The 20147-nt window shown below is 40.2% G+C and overlaps 1 protein-coding gene across 2 annotated transcripts in view; it reads right to left on the reverse strand.

Moving 5' to 3' along the window:
- Positions 1–204: 204 nt before the first annotated feature.
- ACO1 (aconitase 1) overlaps positions 205–20147 on the reverse strand; it is a 38450-nt gene continuing 18507 nt past the window's right edge. For both annotated transcript variants that reach the window (XM_075526817.1, XM_075526818.1), the window contains exons 5-21: positions 19931–20000; positions 19639–19822; positions 16713–16852; positions 15517–15688; positions 14946–15046; positions 13792–13908; positions 12370–12529; positions 8886–9021; positions 8305–8389; positions 7866–8022; positions 7185–7309; positions 6329–6433; positions 5502–5644; positions 3943–4090; positions 3402–3524; positions 2189–2374; positions 205–912 (exon numbers count right to left, since the gene is read on the reverse strand). In XM_075526817.1, the coding sequence (XP_075382932.1) occupies positions 799–912; positions 2189–2374; positions 3402–3524; positions 3943–4090; positions 5502–5644; positions 6329–6433; positions 7185–7309; positions 7866–8022; positions 8305–8389; positions 8886–9021; positions 12370–12529; positions 13792–13908; positions 14946–15046; positions 15517–15688; positions 16713–16852; positions 19639–19822; positions 19931–20000 (2266 nt within the window). In that variant the 3' untranslated portion in view covers positions 205–798. The remainder of the gene's footprint in view (positions 913–2188; positions 2375–3401; positions 3525–3942; positions 4091–5501; positions 5645–6328; positions 6434–7184; positions 7310–7865; positions 8023–8304; positions 8390–8885; positions 9022–12369; positions 12530–13791; positions 13909–14945; positions 15047–15516; positions 15689–16712; positions 16853–19638; positions 19823–19930; positions 20001–20147) is intronic.

Here is a 20147-nt window from a genome sequence, read left to right on the forward strand (position 1 = left end):
TTGGGTTTCAGAAGACTGCCAGTATCTGACAGGATTTGTATTCATCCTGTCTCATGCAGATTATTCACAGAATTAAAATATGAGGTCAAGACTTGTATGACTCTGCTTGTACAGGGACAATGAGAAGAGTTTAAAGTCAAAGCTTTGTTCTGCATCTCGGTACTGAGGATAACATGACAAAAACCACCAAACTTCTTGAAAATAAATTTAATTTTATCCATTAGAAATATTATCCCCAATAGGTCCACCTTTCCACAAAGGCTTAGATTTTAAACAACAAAGTTCACATTTTTAAAAATTAATAAACAGCTAAATAATTAATTTCAGTATTAGATTCAGATTCTGGTCAACTGAATAAGCAAGCAAGCCAGTATCAGGTAATCAGGAAGGAATAAAAATTATTTTTTATACTGTCAGTTAATTTTTGGACCACTGATATGAGCATAGAACTTAACTTCCGAGTCAAACTAAATGCACCAAATAGATGAAATCAGCACAGGATCTTTAACAGTTCCACAGATTCCAGCTGTATTTTAATGACTTTTGCACTGCATTCTAAGGTAAATCAAGCCAACCACCATACAAAACAAATAATAAATGCCGTTTACTTTAATTGGGCAAGCGTGTCCAGTTTCCTGATACACAGAATAATTCAGCACTGTAAAAAAGCCTTCTAATACAATCCACAAAAAAACTGTTCACTTTATGGTTCACGCTTTCAAATTTATGATTACCATAGTTTTATTGTGCTCACCAGAAGCAGGCTTGTACCTGGACATTTTTGCTTAATGTTTTTGATTAGGATGCCATTTTACGGATCATGTAGTTCAGAATGCCGCCGTTGTGGAAGTAAGTGAGCTCCACGTCAGTGTCAAATCTCATGAGGGCATGAAAGGTTTTCCCAGTATCCAGCTGTTGGGGTCAAAGAAGGTCATTCAAGCAGCAGAACTTCCCACATGTTACATGACATCATGTAAAATAAGGACCACGTAAAATAAGGACTATTAGGATAGTTTTGCCATCTTATGAAATTGTGATAGAAAGGTAAAGTGAACAGGCACTGGACATCAGTATTTCTTTCCACGCTAGACTACAGCCAGCTGCTTAAGAGGAAAGTGGTTTAAAACAAACCATAATAAACATGGTATGGAGTCTCCTTGCATTGCATTTGCTGCCTCATTTAGATTTATTGTTGATATAAGCCTAGAGGCATGAAAGCTGACCATCCTTTTAAGCGGTTATACTAATTCTTGATGTTCTTTTAGCCATTATTCTGGCTTAGGTACAACAGCAATACTAATTTCATTAGCTTTCTTTGAGGGCTAGAGTTTGGGACTCAGAAAAGCACAGAGACAAGTGCATGAAGTGAATAAAACCATTGTGTTTTACTGAAGACTCTTCTAGTCAGGTACTTCCACATGAATGCACAGTGTTAATCTGTGACTGATAAGCTAACCAACTCTTTGGGACCTATACTTTCTCCATTTCAGGGCAGTTACAGGCACATGTAAACAACTCTTGTTAGAAACTAATCCAGGGAGACCACCTGCATTACATGAACATGCAGTAAGTAGATTGTTTTGCTAACTGCAGTAAAAAAAGCAGACTTTGATGCTATTAGGTTAAGTAAGTCAGTTTTACAGATGTTCCAATCAAGAATAAACCAAATTTTTATTGTAGATGCTAATATTTTTCAAAAAAGGGCATAGGTTTGGAGGCAAAGCTAGACAAAAAGCAGTCTTTCAAATACAGGGCCTGAAGTTTAACTAGATTTTATGCTGGGTATGCTTAGACTTCACTTTGAATGCTGCAGTATACAATATTCTGTCAGTTGAATTGTCAATGAATTATTTTAATTTTAAATTCATTTAAATAAATTAGTTACTTTCTATTGTACTTCAAACATTTAAGTGAGACACAAAAATTTATAGTGGACTTTGAAAGACCGGTCCAAAATACAGGACTGCTTTGTGCTAAATAAAACAGTTTGGGCATACTGCTTTTATATCCCATCATAGCAAATCCCTATTACAATGACTGTTTTCATCCCCTTCACCATCTCAATTCCTCTCCCTTCCTCAAGTGAGAGAAGCTTACTGCCATATGAAAGGACATTGTTTGAAGAAACAGTTAATTTTGAGAGAAAATACAGCTATTCATGAAAATTCAGCCCTTAGGTGTCTCATACCTTAATCTGGACGTTCATCTGCGGTTTTAGTTTTTCAGGAATGATAATCGTGTAACGCTCACGTCCAGTGAGTCCTAAAGTCCCTGCATCCTCTCCAGGTAAATACTGCAGTGGAATCACTCCCATCCCTACTAGGTTGCTTCGATGAATTCTCTCATAGCTTTCAGCAAGCACAGCCTTGACACCCTGGGAAATACACAACAGGTATAGCTATCTTCATGGTTCAGGATAATCTTTCTGTGCTCACAGGAAGGAAATTGGTATGTTTGTGGTCCCCTCCATTTCATTTACCAGCTACTGATAGAGTCAGCAGGTCTGTCTGACAGCGGACTGTCCAGGATGACTTGATTATCCGTTAACTTTCAAACATCTCTAAAAGAAGTCTGATTGTCAAAAAATTACATATGCTTTCTCAGGAATCCTGCATACCTTAACGTGTCTTATGTAGAGCACCACTAGTCATTTCTGTAATTCTTGCTAATTCAGTGGTGCCCTACAAGCTCCAGGATGCAGTTTAATTAATTTCTACATTTTTACATGTTAATATAGTTAAGACAAAAAAAATCACCACTGGAAAAAAAACCCCAAACCCAAAAACTTAGATGAATGTAATCTTAAACGCAAACTCTCCTAAAACTTTGTTTAATAATACACACACTATTGCCTTCACAAATACCACACTAAGAAAGCTTGAATCAGAGTTTGGTCTAGTAAATAGCATAGAACAGGACAGACAAAGAACGAAACTGGTATTTCACTGTATGTGAATTGCTATTAGGCTCCTATAACAATACTGCTAAGCATCCCTGCAATCTGCATGGTGAAGCCATGCTAAATTTAATTTTCACTTATACTACTTTTCTCTTACACTTTCTATCTTTCCTGCTAAGTGAGCTGAAGGAGGCAGCTGGAAGCAGACCCAAGGTTCACTGGGTTATGGACAGCAGAAGTAAAGAAACCGGCCTTTCTGGTATAGCCTTGTGGATTTCTAGCTGACGATCAGTCAATGCTTCCAGTCCAAACAGGATCTATTAATATTTAAACAGCTTTTGCAATTCTACCATGGCTCTTGGAGGCATCTGAGATTTCAAAATAGCTCTTGCTACCAAAAGTGAGAATGAGCTGCCCAGGATGTCGGTCATAAGCTAGTCTTCCTGACAAATGAATGCACTTTTAAGTGCTGTCCTCCTCCTAGTTTACTGTAGTCACTCACCAAGAGGAATGGTCCTTTAGCTGCCCAGTCTCTGGAACTTCCTGCACCATATTCCTTCCCAGCCAGCACAATCAGAGGATGGCCAGCCTGCTTGTATCTTTCTGCAGCATCAAACACGTCCAGCTGGAATGAAAATGACAAATACTTTATAAGCTTTTTGGGGCTGAAAGTGCAGTTTCAGGGAAACACGGAAAAAAGTGTCCCCACATAAACAGCTGAAGCCCACACTTTCCACCAAGCAACACTTTAAGGTTATTAACCATATAGTGCTTTGGGGCTTCTAGCCTGATCCCACTCCCAACGCAAACCTGCATGTTCCACTACCGCTTCTACAGTGGTTATACTCTCCACTGACATGCCTGATAGCACCACATTACATAGGTATGTGCGACCTGCTTCCCTAGGTCAACACAGCTCCTGTCCCCTCATCACTTTTACTTAAAAGGCACTTAAGTAAATGACCTAAGCTGTAAGAAGGAAAGCCAGTACTAACCTACTTTACTGTCAATAAGCCTCAGTTTACAGCAGTATGTGTACTTACAGTTTCCCCAGAAGGGAAATGGACAGTCTGAGGTCCTTGTTTATCAACAAATTTGTTCACCAAGCGAATATTTGCAAATGTTCCTCTGGCCATGACAGCATCGTTCCCTCTGCGGGAGCCATAAGAATTGAACTCTCGAGGAGTCAAGCTATTAAGGGAAAAGAAAACAAAGAAAAAAAAGAAAGTAATGAACTGGTGTTTCTGAGGCAGGTATGTACATAGTTCCCATCATGGCAGTAGCATCCAGTTAGCTAATACTTCTACCTGTAAGATTTTTTTAAGGAAAAAAAAATTTTAAAAAATAGAAGTCTGCCTACAGCTTGGTCACAGAAAGCAGCTTCCATAGTATTCTTATCCCTTGCCCTAGAAAACAGTATCTGACAGTGATGCAAGGATATAGTTCACATTAGGTCAGAAGACGCAATACAATTCTTTTCTTAATAGCTGGCTAATGAAAATCCCCCTTATTATTTATATTACCATAGCATCTAGAACAAAGGTAGAGACACCACTGTGCTAAACATCTAAAAGGCAGGGAGAGCCCCTGCAAATTAGAACTACAGAAGAAAAGGTTCATTTGCAAACAGAGATATGGGAATGAGGGGACACTCCGGCCTAACCAGTAAACAAAAAATGTGCTGGAATGCGACAGAAAATCAGACTGTTTGCATTGGGCTACATCCAAACAGCACTTATGACATACAACATCTGTTTTGTAATGTGTATAGGACTATTTAGATTTCAAAGTGACTGATAGCTGAGGGCCAAACAGTCCAGAGCAGTTAGTTTTCAGTAGATCACACTGTTTTAATCAATGTCTTCTCCAGAATTATTAGGTCTAGTGAAAAAAAATTTTTTTTTTTTATAATGTCAGTGCTGTTCCTCAAAACACCAATGAAATTGTAAGAAGTGCTAAACCAGAGAATAGAAGTATTATATTATCTGTGAAGACTGAATAGGGCAACTCAGAAAGTCCTAGTCTTGCCTCAAGTTGAACCCAGAGTACTAAACTGGCAGGCTGGCCATAGAAGACCACGAACATTTTACAGCAGTTTGGACTCCAACCACAATAGCTTTGCCAGTTTTTGCAGCTGTGCTGAAACCTAAACTTCTGGATCTTCTGTAGTTCCTGACAGCCTAGATCTGTGAAATAGTTGCACATGCTAGAAGAAGTAAGTATAAAACCAATTTTTGGCATTAAGGACCATGATCATTTTGCTTCGATAAGGAGACAAATCCTGATTCCCTTCCTTTTGAATAGATTTACTGCAAAAACAAGCCTGAAAGTTATCTTCTTCCCCTCTCTCCATACAAAGGTCTTCAGCTCTCCAGCATAATAGACGTGCGCACTCTATGCAAGTTCTTACACTTGGTTAGAGCTGCTGAAACAGCAGAGGAAGAAATGCTTTTCTTTCTTCTTTTATACATTCTCCAGGCATCCATCAAGGTATACAAACGTATGTGAACAGACAGCAGATAGGTGTGCCTGTAACATGGTACAGTAGTTGTGGCTTGCTTCCTCTTCCCAATTTGTAACAAGAACAAGAAGTAGCGCTTACCCTCTGCTGGTCAAATAACGGGCTGCAGGACTATTTCTTGCTATATTCCCAGCTGGAGATATGTGGTCAGTTGTCACAGAATCCCCAAAACTCAACAGGACATAAGCATCTTCTATTGTTTTCGGGGTCTGAGGAGCCAAAGTCTAAACCGTCATAAATACAAACAAAATCATTAAAATATGACATAGAATTCCCTTACCTTTCTCAGAAGTGCAAATTGCAAAATAAAGTCTCCCTTTTTATACAAGTTAGAAGAAAGAAAAAACCCAACTCTATTAAAAATGTTTATGTTCTTGAACAAAATATGATGTCCTGGCTGTCTGTCAGCAAGTTCATGCATGAAGAAAACAGATAAGGCAAAAAAATGAGCTGAGGTTTCCTGTGATACATGCATGAAGACAGACAAAAAGCCAGGATTCCTAGACGTCTGCATGCACTGAAATCTGCATTTTCTTTTAAATGGTACTGAAATAGCAATCTGAACACTGAACTATTTGGTGCAAAATGCAGGCAGGCAGAATTGTGGGTTTCATTTCCTGTCTTTCCCCCTCACTTGCTTTGTGACTATTTAAACGTATTCCAGCTTAAAGGGAAAAGGAGACTTTTCAAAAGCCCTGAAGTGACTGGGAATCCTTACGATTTTCAGATTGACTCATGCCTTTGTATTAAAATGAATACAATAGTGTAAGTCTAACATTTGAGAACCAAGGCCTCAATAGGCTATGATGGATGCTCCCAGGCCCCTTGAAGTGGCTTTGCTTCACCTTTAACATTAGTCAAGGTCACTACACACTTTGGCTTGATTCAAAGGGAAAGCACGCACATACCAGACCATCAAAAAAAGGTGGAGACTTGATGTAAGTTGACTTGGGATTCCAAGTATATAGCTTATCTGAAGGAGCATATAAGGCATTCCAAGATTTGTTTACTGTCTGAAAAACACACAAAAACATCCCATTGATTTCTAAGTTTCAGAAGCAACAGAATTACTTCAGAATCCAGATAAAATTACAAATTTGACTTCAGCAAAAGCCTTGTGTATTTCTTAAAGCACTTTGGGAAATTCTTATGACAATATATATTATGTTTGTGGGTTGTTTGGTTTTTTTTTTTTAATGATTTTATCTATTAAAAGAGTTAGGAAAACCCTCACTTCATTACAAAAGAAGAGCTGCTCGTGCAGTTTTCTGACAATAACCTGTATTATGTACACAGATAACACTTTATAATTCTCAAGTGTAATCTTAAGAAGCTTTCCTAGCATGTAAACCTTAAGAATATTTTGTTTCAATCAGGAAGACATTACCAAGTACAAGTTTTTTTCTGATGTGAATGCTATTGAGTAATGCAAATGAATTTTATGTCAGCTGAAAAAAAACATCTGTGAAGTTGGAATATCTCACTTTCTCATATCGGCCTCAGATGACTGTTTAAAACACATCATGTATATGTTACATTAAAAAAAAATCATTAAGGAGCAATTTTCAGGACATGACTGTCTGTAAGAACTGATTAATTAACCAGGAGCCATTTATTAAAAAAAAAAAAATCTCATTTGAATACCTGTCAGAACAGAAGCAACAGCAATAGAAGGAAAAGGTTCATTTCATTATCAAGACCAGCTTATTTAACATCTTTAGAATAGCACAATACATCAAACTACTGCCCAGGGGATTAATTCACCTCTATTTTTTGGTAGACCTCCTTGAACATCCCAGGAATAACAAACTGACGCTCAACAGCCTGTATTTCATTTCTTGTTGGCCAGATATCCTTCAGGAAAATCATCTTCCCCGAAGCATTTATTCCTGTAGAAAATGGTATTGTTACGTTTGTTGCATAAATTTTCCACTGAGAAAGAAAGAAAAAGTTTATCATGGTGTCCTTTAGCTATTGTGTTCCTTTGAATCTTGTCAACACTCATGAGACACATTTTATTTCGCCTACAAGGGTCTGACAGAAGAGGGCCTCATAGACTTCATGATGCCTGTACATATGCTGCCTTTGATTTACAATGGCCTTCCAGAATAATTTATAGAATAATTTAGGTTGGAAAGGATCGTTGAGAGTTGCCTAGCTGAACTACCTGCTCAAAGAAAGTCTACTAGGTCAGGTTGCTCATGAGAGACTGCCACCCAGAAATAACCAAAAAGATGCCCCTGTGGAATTTGAATACTGGTCAGGCTTGGCTTCCTCCTTTCTCCATCATACAGGCTCCTTGTTGCTCTGTTTCTTAACAATTGCATGCTTTGTGTCCCAGAGGTACTTTTGAAGCACCTCCCTACAACAAATGTTTCTGAAGAGCTTCATTCCAACCAATTGAGTTTATAAGCTGTGAAAAGAAGCATCCTAACACTGTCTTACCTAAAGGCTCTTTCTCAAAGTCGATCCGGATAGTCCCTGCAATTGCATAGGCTATTACCAGTGGCGGGGAGGCTAGGTAGTTAGCACGGGTGTTGGGATGGACACGGCCTTCAAAATTCCTATTGCCAGACAACACACCGACTGCTACGAGGTCTCCCTGCAAGAGAGAGTTTGAGACAAAGGTAGCTGAGGTGCTTGCAGACTCCACACACCCAGCAGGTCTGCAGAACTGCACTGTGCTGCAACACATGTGACTGGACAGTCACAGAACTGTCTCCTTTCAAACAGTCCCAAAGCACTTCCCACAGAAAAGAGAATATAGACTGAATTTACTTCGCACACAGCTGAGAAGTGTCAAGTGCACAGTATAACACAGCTCAGAACAGCACACAACAGAGAACAGCTTACCTAAATAAGCTGCTCAGGAAAAGCTGCATACCTGTGTAATGGCCTCAACGACAGACTCTGGTAGGGGTCCACTATTGCCAATACATGTCATACAGCCATAGCCCACCACATCAAACCTAGACAGAGCACAAAAATCATCAGTGAGCAAAAAGCTATTTTGGAGCAAAATATTTAACCCCTTTGCAGTTGGCTAGAGTTACTTTCAGAAGATGTACTGTTTTAACAAATGAATTGCTGCTGAAAACAGCATTTTTGAGAATGCTCAATTTTTATCATTGTAGTGACTGTCCATGCACACAGAACGAAGATCTGGGAAATGCGTTATCTAGCAAGATGAACAGCAATATAGTGTCATTTATGCTATTTTAAAACCATTACTCTTGAAAAATAACCCATTTTCCTGCTTAAGAACATGAGTCTTCAGGAAGCTACAGCAGGCAATGGGTCGTTGGCACAAAGTCAGCCAGCACAACAGCAATGCTTTAACTCATGCAGGATCATGCTGCAGGGTACCTGCCATATCTTAAGCTGTACAGGGAAAGCTGTACATTGCTTGTTGTCAATGCTTTTCATTAAGCAACCATAGGACAACAGTAAGAAAAGCATTCTTACCCTAGTTGGGAAAGGTAACTCATAACTCCACTCTCCCTCAGATAGTAAGTGACAACCCCGCTTCCTGGGGACAGGCTAGTTTTAATGTATGGCTTCACTGTCAAACCAGCTTCAACAGCTTTCTTAGCAAGCAATCCTGAAAAATGCAAAGGATAGTTGCAGTTTTTCCTGAAAGGGGGACAGTTTGGTGGATCAACAGGTTAACAGAAGTATCATTAAATAACTGGAAAACAGAAAAGGCTCCGTTTCCAGCAATGAAATGGTACAGTGATCCAACAACACTAATCCCAGAACAACCAGATAGAGCTCAAGTGCCCTGTTGAACTGTAGATCCAGTCTGCAATTTCTGCTCCACTGGAAAGTTGCTGGAAGTTGCATTCAACAAGATGCACTCACACTGGGGCAGCACGTAGACATTCAAAACTCAGATGGTTAAATGAACGCTATTTGTAAGACAAACGTCTCACAAAAAATGCAATGAAGAATTGTTAACTTCCCACTTATGGTGGTCTAGTGACCCAGTGCTGAAATAACTGCCAACATATGACTTGCTGCCCTCAGAAGCAGATGGCTATGTGACCACCAACTCAGGCCCTTGTCACAAACATGCTATCTCACAACCTACAGCTTGTTGCAGGAGTGCTTTCACCACTCCTGGATTTGTAACACACATACAGATGTTTTAGTGGAGCGTATGTCTTACCAGAAACATATTTATCCTGAATTTCTTCCTTTTAAACAAATTGTCCATACATAGATGAATGTTCAGAAAACAAGGCCCCTCCAGCCCTTTCCCAGGATGGACATAAAAGAAGCAGCAGCTATGCAAACTATGCAAAACTTCACATTCCCATGTCTCATTGTCTCTCTTACACATCCACTTAGATAGGAAAATATACACCAGGTCTGCTTTGATCCAACATGATCTCCAACAAGAAGGTGTCAAACAGGTTTGTTTTTGCCAGCTGTTCAACAGCTCTGTTAGACATGACCTGGAGACCTCTACTTTTAAGCGTTGTGTGAGAAGGCCTACACTAATGGATTTGGAGGCCTGAAGGTAGATACGTGAATTTAAAAAAGCAGTCCTATTCCTGAAATTGCTGAGGCTCCTTAGCTGCCAGAGGAAGCTGGGGAAACTGGAGCTCTTGAGTACTTTTGAAAAGGTGACCCTGAACAAATTATCATCGTAGGACCCAAGAGCCTGACAGCCTGTTTGAAAGTGTTAGCTTCTGTTTTCTTGCCAATACCAGCTCTGAAAAGAATGCAAAGTCAAATTCTAAAAACTGGCAAGGAAATGCCAGAACTTAAGTTGCTTTGAGCAACCTTAATCCAACACCTTTGTAAAGTCAGATTAGGCTGTCAAGGCTACTACAGCATACACTCACTGTCCCCACAGGCACACAGTCCCTGCGCACCATTTGGTGCACAGGATATATACAGTGGTAGTTTGAAACAACTATTCATATTTTGGATTTCTTTTAGCTTGGTTACTTAGTGTGGAAGTACTGTATGTTTTATTTACTTTCACTTCAAACCCTACTCTGAAAGCCAAATTATCATGTTTCTTCTGGGTATCTTGGAGGTTCTCAACACTGTAGTGTACAAACAGTTACCGGAGACCGGAGACTGACAGAATTACGTTTTCCCTCCTTGTTGAGGTCAAAGCATAAGCACCGCTGTACGGAAAGGCAGCAAAGGTAAGAGTACCCACTAGATCTGAGTGTATATGCTGAGATCCTTAGGACTACGTTCTTCAGGCTGCTGTGCATTAAGTAGTAGAGAATGTGTTTGAAGTACCCACTTTACTTGTATCTGCAGAGCATTCTACAGTTTAAACCCATAGAGCTATTAAGCCAAGCAGGCTGCAAGATCAGCATCCCCACTGGCACAGAGAGAGTTAAAAATGCATGCCATTAGCCTAGGAGCCAAACACAAGGAAACTATATCCTAAGCAGGTGGCACAACTGAGGGATACACCCACCTAGAACAAAGCGAATAGGACAGAGCAAAGATATTCTGCCTGGAGGAAACCTACTTCTTGATCCTTGGAAGAAAGAAATACAGGTCTATTTCTGTGATGATGATCAGGATGGACCTGAGGAAAGAAGTATGCTGATCTGGCTGTCCTGTCAAGGGCAAGTGTATTGGGAGACTTTGTTCAATTCTGTTCCTCTCAAAGGGGTAAGAAATAGAGCTCTCCTCCACTTCCCCTTCCACCCCACATCCTGGTTTATGATGGACTTTGTCCCTGTTGCTAGGAATTAAAAGACCTTTTGTGCCTGGGAAGGGGGTGAGCTGCCAGTACTGTATAGTACCCAAAGAAAGATGCTAACCCAAGAACAGGTGACAAATATCACATCGACAAACTAAACCCAAAGCGATTGTCATCAGAGGCTGTCCGCAAGCCAAGATCTTCCCAGCACCACACAGGAACAAAGGAGACAAATTATGTGACTTAATTAAAAAAATTAAATTTTTAATTGAATTTAATTTAATTACCAGTAAATAATCCTCTCTGGTCAAGGGCCCATGCATTGCCCATTGCACATCCCTCCAACCTTTGTAGAAAATAAGCCTGCATCCTACAAACAGTCTGACAGACTAGGAAGCCCTAAAGCATTGATGATCTTACGGTGACAGATGATGTCTACGTACATGTTTGCAGAGGACAGAAAGAAATACGTGAGCACATAGCCAAGCACCTGGGAAAGAGCGCTGAACTGGACTAATATACACTGAACCCTTTGAGCTGATGCTTTTCATTCATATTTTGTTGCCCGAGGCACACATTTGGAATGAGAAATTTTCTGCCTAGAATACCCAGATTAAAAATGAACAACCTCCTGACCTGAAATTTAATGCAACCAACTCAGACTAACTGGTTTGTCATATTTGAATGGTGATAAGCAAGAAAGTCGGGGATACAAAGCCCACCTACGACCATTTCTGGGATGACGTTAAGACGTAAATGACAAGGCTCTGAAAGATGGCAATCCCTGAGAACACAATCTTCCTCCTCTACTCACCCCCTACAGGCCCTCAGACTCTTGCTGTAACAACTCACTACAACTCTAGCTAAGTGTGTGTTTTGAACTCTGCTGCCAGATCAGAGCATCTTCAGACTTAAACACATAAATCATTCTTCACTGTCCCTCTTCTTGTGGCTCTGACTTTCAATAGCCTCTTCTCAGCTCTATATAACAGCTTCTGTGCATCTGAACAAGTGTCAGATGTGCTGGTTAATTCAGTTCCAGCTTGCCCTGTAGAGAAGACAGTGCAGGTAAAATACATTTTCTTCAACCCATGTTTCTAGCTACCATTTCCAGAATTCATTCTGCTACCTTGAGGGACTAAGCTCAGTTTTAGTGCTCCAAATGACAAAAACAGCACTGTGCATGTAGAATTACAACAGTGTTGTATTTGTCTTTAGGACACACAGCCAGAGCCACAGAGAAACTACTGCACATTAAGCAAATAAACTTACCTGCTCCCAACATAACTGAGGGGTTACTGGTGTTTGTGCAGCTTGTAATGGCAGCAATCACTACTGAACCATGAGCAAGCTCGAAGTCACAGCCCTCAAAATTGAATTTGACTATGCTGTTGTGTCGGTCTGGGGCAATTTGGAATCCCTTGAATCCTTGCTGTAAGAGGAGAAAGTAAGAATCAAAATGATGTGGTTAATATAAATATTTTGACTAGAAATTAGTATGGGCTGGGAATTTCACAAATGAGAAGTGTCTGTCAGTCACATCCATGCTTGCACTTTTAGGTCTGGTGGTGAAGGCTTGCATCTCTTGTCAAAGTGGTGGACAAAAGTTATTTTTCTGGGGTCTATCCTATTCTCTGTTTATTGGTAAAAGAGGCAGCCTTTGCAGCAAAATTTATTTGTGTTTTCTGCCTGCGTGAATATATCCTTCTTCAGATTGCTCAGATGCTTCTTGCTCCCATATGCTCCAGATTCCTGACCACATATAGTCTTGTTACACAATCTAGTCCTGAGATTTAGCTGTAACACATAAGATTCTTAAGCCATGAATATCAAACAGCTCAAACTTATACTAAGAGCTGACTTGAGAGGCAAAAGCCTGAGAGTTGAAAATAACCAAAGAGCAAGAAGGCACTGTTCACAGCATGAAAAATTACACTTAGAGATCTGAAAGCACAAGGTCATTTAATGGATTTTGGAACAAGTAACGAAACAAGAATTACTGGGAATTGCTGTAGTTTAAGTTTCTTGATTTACATCACTGCATTCTGTACTGCCTTTAACAAGGGTGGTTACCGTATCAGGTAAGGATTCAAACTGATTTTGGAAACTTAAGTGGCTGGGCATATTAACTCAAATTAAAACGTTGCTCTTCTTTCAATGACCATTTTTGACTGGATGATGTAGAGAAAAGTCTTTTTTTTCCTGTCTTTACCATCAACATCAAAGAGTTGCGGAGACACATGCAGTTCTGATCTGCTGGACAGATTCAGTACTGAATGCAAAACTACACTATGGAGCTCAGGGCATAACCTGCTTGGGAAGCTGAAGAGCTGGGTAGTTAGCAAAGACTTCAGTGCAGTAGCTGCTTGTTAGTGGAGTGGATCAACACCCACTGTGGCTAGTTCAGATATCCCTAGTGTATGTCGAAACCATGTTAGGCCTAAGACTGATCTAAAATCAGAAAGAACTACTACTTCAATAGGACATGAACACCTTCATGTAAGAGAAACATCACCCCAATTTTAAACTACCCATTGTTGATGTCATCTTCTAAACTGCATTCAAACATCCTCATTTACTTTTCAACAGGCAAACAACCAACACACAAGTTAACCCCAGAATGTAGTTCCTGAACACTAGACAACTTTTAGAAGTATGCATTAGTTTGTATGCCCAAATGTTCCTAGTCCCTACCTTGGCTCCCAGACAAGTCTCAAAGTCCTTCTTCATATCTGACACAGCAACTTTGTCCTGAGGTCTTTTTGGTCCACTGCAGCAAGGCACGACAGTATGGAGATCCAACTCAACTACCTATTCAGTAAGAGGAACAGAGAGCGGTTCAGCACTGCATGACAAGTTGAAGCCAGCTAAGCCACAGGTATGCTTACCTCTACTGTTGAACCAAGACTTGAGTCTGCACAACTTTATGTTTGTTTGCAGAAATTCTCAAAGATATATGAGAAGGGAAAGATCAGAAGAAAAGTTCTACCTTTAGACCCTGCCAACTCCCAGGTATAGCTCTTGAAAGTACCCCAGTTATTGAAAAAACAATGTGTGACTAAAGCATTTAAACAATATAGATTATTTTGAAAATTATGTCCTTTCACATGCTAGCAGCAGGGTCCTCTTCAGAAAACAATGATGTGAAGAAATCCTGGTACTGGCATAAACCAAAGCAGACTATTCATCTTGGCCTTGGGGAAAACATTCAGTCTGTTATGAAACAGAGATAATCATATTTTCTTATTCCTCACCCATGTTTCAACTTTGTTTTTATAGTGTGCTGCATCTTTCCATATTTACTAAGGTTTTTGTATAACCATGCAAAACTGAACGTAGTTGCAAGATAAATTCTTCCTGTAGAGAAAATCAGGAATATTCTTGAGTTTCCTGGACACAGAGTAAGATCTTGATTTTCTTGCACAGAGGACAGCTTGTGTGGTCTGCGGTTACCATGCAGAGTTTCTAAGTGCCCTGATCCACACCGTAAAATAAGTTGCTGAACAGAAGGTGGTAAAACTGGGACAAGGCTTACACAGGCAACATCCACACTATCTTCATACCTGTGTTTGAGTCTGGTCTGGACTTCTCAAGAGTACATGAATCAAATTGCAGAATCTGCACAAGCTAGAGCTTAATTGAGAGCCAATCTATACGTATGCCCAAGTTTTCACATCTGGAGAGCAAGCTGACTCATCCCACTGGGCCCTAAGTTAAGACAGCTGTCTGGACCAAGCCAAAGGATAAGGAAGCCCTTGACTATTTCTTAGTTTCTGTGAAAAACAATTGTCACATTAAAACAGGGCACAGCATTAAGCACGGAGCCAGAAGACAGAGTAGCTTCTAACCTGTGTGAAGTCCGGATCCTGAGAGGAGTTCTTGAAATCTCTTAGCATTCCCACAGCCTCAAGATACTTTTTTGTGCACATAACTTTCTCTTTATCACGGCCTAAGGTGAAAGCCAGATAGAGCAAAAACAAAATGGAAATGAAACTGAGGAACTACTATGTGACAGAAAAAGAAAAAAAATGCATAACAGGCTATTTCACTGGTCACACTGTACAGTGCACTACAAGACCCTTTCAGCACAAATATTAGAGACTCACTAGAAACAAAGCGATTGAGCAGACTTAGTGGCTTTTGCAGAACAAAAACTTAGGTTCCTGCTTCTGTCATCTGGACAAGCTACGTTCGGGCAGGGCTAAGCAGGCAGTTAGTTGCAAAACAGTCTAAAACTCATCTCTTCCTAAACATGGACCCTAAGAGCAAGAAACAGTCTGAATAAGCAAGTATGGATAAAAAAAGCACTCAAGCTCAGAAGGCTCCACCTGATTCAACCCCATTGCTGACTACACCATATAGACTTGGAGTCCTTTCTTTCAATTACACCTTTAACTCATGGTCTCTTCTTACACTCACCAGTTTGTATCAGGTACCCAATGCTAATATCATCCACTGGGAAATAGGCAGCTGTTGCTCCATACTCTGGACACATATTGGCAATGGTGGCTCGGTCAGCAATTGACAGCTGGGCTACACCAGGACCAAAAAACTCCACGAATTTACCCACGACTCCAACTTGGCGAAGGTGCTGTTTTAAAAATACAGTGCCGGTGTCATTGCTGTGTCAAACGACCTGAGCATGTAATGTTATGAAATCCAGCTTTCGACTTCAGAGGAACCTTTTTCAAAGGTTTCTATAGCCATTTGAAACCAGGAATCTTTGGTAAACTAAATCACGAAGACGAGGACACAGAGATGTAAAGTTTCAATAATAAGGTACAACACAGAGATATATTCCTTCTAAACTTGCTCCTCCTCTAATTTAAACTACAGTCTATCTTAGAACAACTGTATTTTTCGCAAAATAACGTTCTAAGGAGAGGAGAACAGTGTGGGGTCTTTAGCCAGCAAACTCAGGAAGATGGGGCAAAAGGAAGAACCAACTGCACAAGTACATGAATCAAACTGTAAATGACTGAACACACAAAACATCTGGATGAACTCATAAAAAAGCATTGGCTTTCCCCATTTGGAGGTTCTCTCTAGAGACAGCATCCCATGATGAACACATGTACCAGATTTCTGACGTCCAACAACATTAATGCTGACCCAGTAATACTCTTAATTCAGTCACAATCCACAGAGTCAATAAACTTATTATGAACATATGACATGTGAGCCAAACACATGCAGATCAAAGAAATCAGACTGTGCTGCTTACTGTCTGTTTTCAGGTTTTACATTGCCTTATTTTAAGTGGGGGCTTCAATAAAGAAAGTTATCGTGTTTCTTTTGAGGCAGTGGAGAAATAAGATCCTTTTACAAGCAGATCCTTTTACAGGTCTGCACATGAGGATTTGAACAGGCTGTGAGGTATCAGCTCTCTGTTCTATTTTGTCTGGCTCCTGGGAAACAGATTTGCCTAGGAAATTTGCAGTTGTCCTTGGGCAGCTGATTCTAACCTGCACAGAGCGATAAAGCTTAAAAAAAAAGTCCCAAATGACTACATGGAAGGACACACAGGGCTCCTAAGCATGCAGTACAGTGGCTCTGTCCTACAGAGCATGCATAGCTTCCAGCAGTAAAGGCAAAACAGCAGACATGTTCATTACCTTGGTAATGGTGAGCACAATGTCAGTGGATGTTACCAGTGGCTGAGGGTTTCCTAGCAGCTTATAGCCAACCACCTCAGGAAGCACCATGCTGATAGGCTGGCCCAACATCACTGCTTCTGCTTCAATGCCACCAACACCTGTACGCAACAGGAGCATACAATCCAACTATTCAGAGAGATAGTAACGTGTCAAACATAAACCCATGAAGCACAACTGACTGATGATTACTCAATTTAAGGTGTGAAAGGTGAGAGAAGGCAGACATTCAGAGGGCTTAGCCTTCTGCTAAGAGGCACTCCTCACCTTGCTTCAGTTTCTGCAAGGTTGGGCTTTTTAATTTCTTTCCGTTTCATACTTTCATCCTCATTCCTCAGCCATTAGGTACGGTATTAGGTAGATCTAAGTAACTTACTCTGCGGATCCTTGGCTTTTACAGTAACAGATGTAAAAGTTTTACTTAATGACTTAAACATCCAAGGCACAAACACAGAATGACTGACATGGCATTGAACATGGTGTGCTGTGAGTGAAACGTATGCAGGCCATGACTATTGGTCACCAAACAAAAACTTAAAAGTTATTTTGAAGGAAGGAAAGATTATTACAGTCAAGAGTATAGACTGTTCTAAAGAATACTAACAGAAAAGCTACTTGTTAAGACAGACATATCCTCCTTATGTCTATTAAGTTTCAACAGGGCTTGGGCCTGTGCAGGTGGGAACCTTTGTGTAAGCAGACCTTCAGTATTAGAGGAATGCAATTCAAGTGAGACTTCATTTTGCTAATTTAATAAGGTAAAGTATCAAGATGTCATAGTTATATGCAATCTAAAAAATCCCTGATGTTTACTAGCAATGTGGCATTAGGCAGCAGTTTTATAACTTTTTGCCTGTAGAAAGTCCTTCTCATGTTTATCTTCCACTTTCAAACATCCTTCTACCTTTTGTTCAGCTTAAATACTGAGCTAGAACAAATTGCCTGTAATAGTTGCTTATGTATGCCAAACCACTACTCCTATCCTTTTTCCCACTTTATCTAATAATGGTTCTGAAAAATAATTTCCAATTTATTTTATGCACAATGATATACCTATGTTAATTAAAAAGATAATTCTGTGACGGATCCAATCATGTGACTCCTTTCACTACTTGTTGAATAATTTTTAAACAGTCAAGTTAGTCGACATGACTGATGGGCCACCACAGAGAGGCATGAAGCAAGTTCAGCATTACCACCACTAGCAAGAAATGCTGAATTAAAGGGTGTGCGCTTTGAGCACATATGGTATGGACTATGCCTAGCCATACTTTTCAAATTCTGGAGAAAAATGAGGCTAAGTTTACAGACACACTCTTGCAAGCAGCTATTGGTGTTGCTACACCATCTGAACGATGGCTTCATGTGTAAGGTGGAACCAAATATAGAATGAGAGACATGTCTTATCCCAAAGATGTCATGGTTTTAAATAAAGTGAACTTGGTTACATTTGTGTTCCAAGCCAGCAAGAATTCTTTCACCCTTGATAGAAAGTCTCAATCGACCAATATTGCTACAGTAGTAGAGCTGGAAAAACACAATGTCCTGCTTCTATCACATGTGGTACTCAGAACTTGACAAGCATCTTTGTGAACAACTAGCAAATGCTGTTTAAAAAACACAATGTCTTCTGTATTTGTATGATACCTATTTCAATAGGGCTCCTATCACCATATCACAGGAACATAAAAAGCTCAACTGAAGTTTTTGCTACCATGTGTGGGATGATTGCAAATACTTTCACTTCATACCTACTTATTTAGTCAATAATTCAAACACTGCAGTTTGCCACTACTAGCAAAAAAGGAATTATTTGTATTTATTTCCGTAACAAATATTTTGCAGACTACTAGTATTAGAACATACTTCATAGTGCTTTTTTCCACAATGGCCTCTCTGGCCATATTTAATTCACTCAGATTCAACTTTCAGCATTTTCAATCTAAGAGAGCATTTGCACTACTTTTGGATAAGGCAACACTTTGAAAGTAGCTAAGTGACTAAGGAACAAATGGATGTTCAGTGGTGCTCCAACTCCCTTGCCTTCCCAAATGTCTAAGATGCTTCCAGAAGACTTATTTAATATTTTCCTCGCCTGCTTCTTTGTGATTTAAATGCAGAATAGAAAATATATCAAAGAAAAAAAAAACCAACAACACATGCACCAGAAATCATCTGAGGCTGTTATCGGAACAGGGAGCTTAGTTACAAAGTCTTAAATAACTGTAAGAGACCTTATCAGGTTCCCTGAATTTGGGGTTAGTCTGTGTACTGTGTCTGGCTAGCGTGGAGATAACTTTTCTTTACAGCAGCCCATATAGTGCCATGTTTTAGATTTGTGACCAAACCAGTGTTGGTAACACAGCAGTGTTTTAGCTATTGCTGAGCAGTGCTTACACAGTGTCAAGGTCTTTTCTGTTACTCACTCTGCTCGTCAGCAAGTAAGCTGGGGTGGGCAAGACACTGGGAGGGGACACAGCCAGGACAGCCAACCCAAATTGAACAAAGAGATATTCCATGCCATATAACATCATGTTCAGCATTAAAACTGGGAGGCGGGGAGTGGGGGGAATTTTTCCGAAGTAGCCGTTGCCCAGGGACTGGCTGCGCTTTGGTGTGCTGGTGGGAGGTGATGACTGATTGTCTTTGCATCATTTACTTTCGTTTCCTCCCCCCTCACCCCCCCTTCACTTATTAAACTGTCTTTGTCTCAACTCATGAGTTTTTTCTTCCACTTGCCCTTCTGATTCTCTTCGCCCATCCTGCTGGCAGGAGGACTGAGTGAGGAACTGAGTGGGAGCTAACCTGCCAGCCAGGGTCAACTCACTGAGTCCGAAACACAGCTTAGTCAGCCAACAAACTATTCACAATACACTACTGCACATACCCCAGCCAAGCACTCCCAAGCCATCTATCATGGTGGTGTGAGAGTCAGTGCCCACCACACTGTCTGGATAGTAGTAGCCGTCCTGATCCATCACCACTCTTGCCAAGTACTCCAGGTTCACTTGGTGGATGATCCCAGAGCCTGGCGGAATAATCCTCATGTTTTTAAAAGCCTGAGAGCCCCACTGAAACAGAAGGAATTGGAGTCAAAAATTTTCAATGCACATGAGCACTGGAAGAACTTTTGGTCATTGCATTTTTCTCCATGCAAATAGGATTAATTCTTTCGGTACCTTTAAGAATTCAAACCTTTCTTTGTTCCTTTCAAATTCCAGGTCCTGATTTTTTTGCAAGCTGTCTGATCTACAAGTGAAAATAATCAGCTGTCAGAACCAAAAGTATCCACTTGAAATTTATGTCTGGTCAGATATACCCAAAGGTTGAAAGAAGAGTTATTAGCTAATGTTAATGCTGATCAATCTAATTTTTTTAATCTCACTGCAGCTGTGA

This window comes from Mycteria americana, chromosome Z (genome assembly GCF_035582795.1).
Source record: "Mycteria americana isolate JAX WOST 10 ecotype Jacksonville Zoo and Gardens chromosome Z, USCA_MyAme_1.0, whole genome shotgun sequence".
Lineage (NCBI taxonomy): Eukaryota > Metazoa > Chordata > Aves > Ciconiiformes > Ciconiidae > Mycteria > Mycteria americana.